This window comes from Aethalodelphis obliquidens, unplaced genomic scaffold, assembly GCF_003676395.1.
Source record: "Aethalodelphis obliquidens isolate GAN/ISIS:26980383/991018 unplaced genomic scaffold, ASM367639v1 scaffold5296, whole genome shotgun sequence".
In the NCBI taxonomy this organism is placed as follows: Eukaryota; Metazoa; Chordata; class Mammalia; order Artiodactyla; family Delphinidae; genus Aethalodelphis; species Aethalodelphis obliquidens.
In genome coordinates this window covers 1-1,027 of record NW_020843198.1, presented here as the reverse complement: position 1 = coordinate 1,027, position 1,027 = coordinate 1, and the positions used below count along the sequence as shown (strand labels likewise).

At 50.0% G+C, this 1,027-nt stretch overlaps 1 protein-coding gene across 1 annotated transcript; it reads right to left on the bottom strand.

Annotated features, from left to right (window-relative positions):
• Positions 1-4: 4 nt before the first annotated feature.
• LOC113617281 (protocadherin alpha-7-like) lies at positions 5-1,024 on the bottom strand (the record flags this gene model as incomplete). The annotated part of the gene is made up of 1 exon (XM_027100505.1): positions 5-1,024. A coding segment is annotated over one exon (1,020 nt), but the record flags the coding sequence as incomplete, so codon positions are not given.
• Positions 1,025-1,027: the final 3 nt, after the last annotated feature.

Genomic DNA, 1,027 nt, shown 5'->3' with positions numbered 1-1,027 from the left:
CGAACGCGGGCGCGTTGTCGTTCACGTCGGCCACCTCCACGGACACGGTGGCTGTTACCGACAGGGAAGGCGAGCCCGCGTCCCGCGCGGTCACCACCACCTCATAGTTGGCCACAGTCTCGCGATCCAAGGCGCTGTCCAGAACCAGCGAATAGTAATTCTTGAAGGTGGACACCAGTTTGAAGGGGACCTGGGGCGTTAATGAGCAGGTCACCTGCCCATTGGCACCAGAATCTTGGTCAGACACATTAATCAAGATGATAACAGTGCCGGGCTGAGCATCTTCTGAGATAGGAAGCGACAGGGAAGTGACAGTCAACTCTGGAGCATTGTCATTAGCGTCCAAAACTTCCACAAGAACTGTACAGTGACCAGCCAGGGGTGGGAGGCCTTTATCGATCGCCTCTACTGGAATTTTGTAGGCTTTACTTTCTTCAAAATCTATATGTCCTATTGCTATAATCTTCCCACTTAGGGAGTCTATGTAGAACTTAAATTTTATATCTGGAGAAACGTCACTAGAGAATGAGTAAATAATATCCCCATTCAAGCCTTCGTCTAAATCTGAGGCGTTAAGTTTAATTACAAACGTTGCATTGGGAACGTTTTCTGGTAATTTCACCGCATAGAGTGTTCTGTCGAAAGCTGGGGCGTTGTCATTGGCGTCCAGCACTTTGACGATTAACTGAACTGTGCCAGTCAGCTCAGGCTTGCCTCTGTCAGTGGCCGTGAGCACTAAATGAAGTTCCGGAGATTCTTCCCTGTCTAAAGGTTTTCGTAATACAAGTCCCAGAGGCTTTACCTGTTGGTCGGTGGTTGGTACGTCCAGAGAGAAATACTCATTGGAACTCAGCCTGTAAGTCAACAGAGCGTTCTCCCCGATATCTGCATCGGAGGCGCCCTCTAGTGGAAACCAAGAGTCAAGCGGCCTGGATTCCGCGATAAACAGATTCCTTTGTGTTCCGGGGAACACGGGAGGATTGTCGTTAATGTCCTTCACCTCCACCTCCACGTGGAACACCTGCAG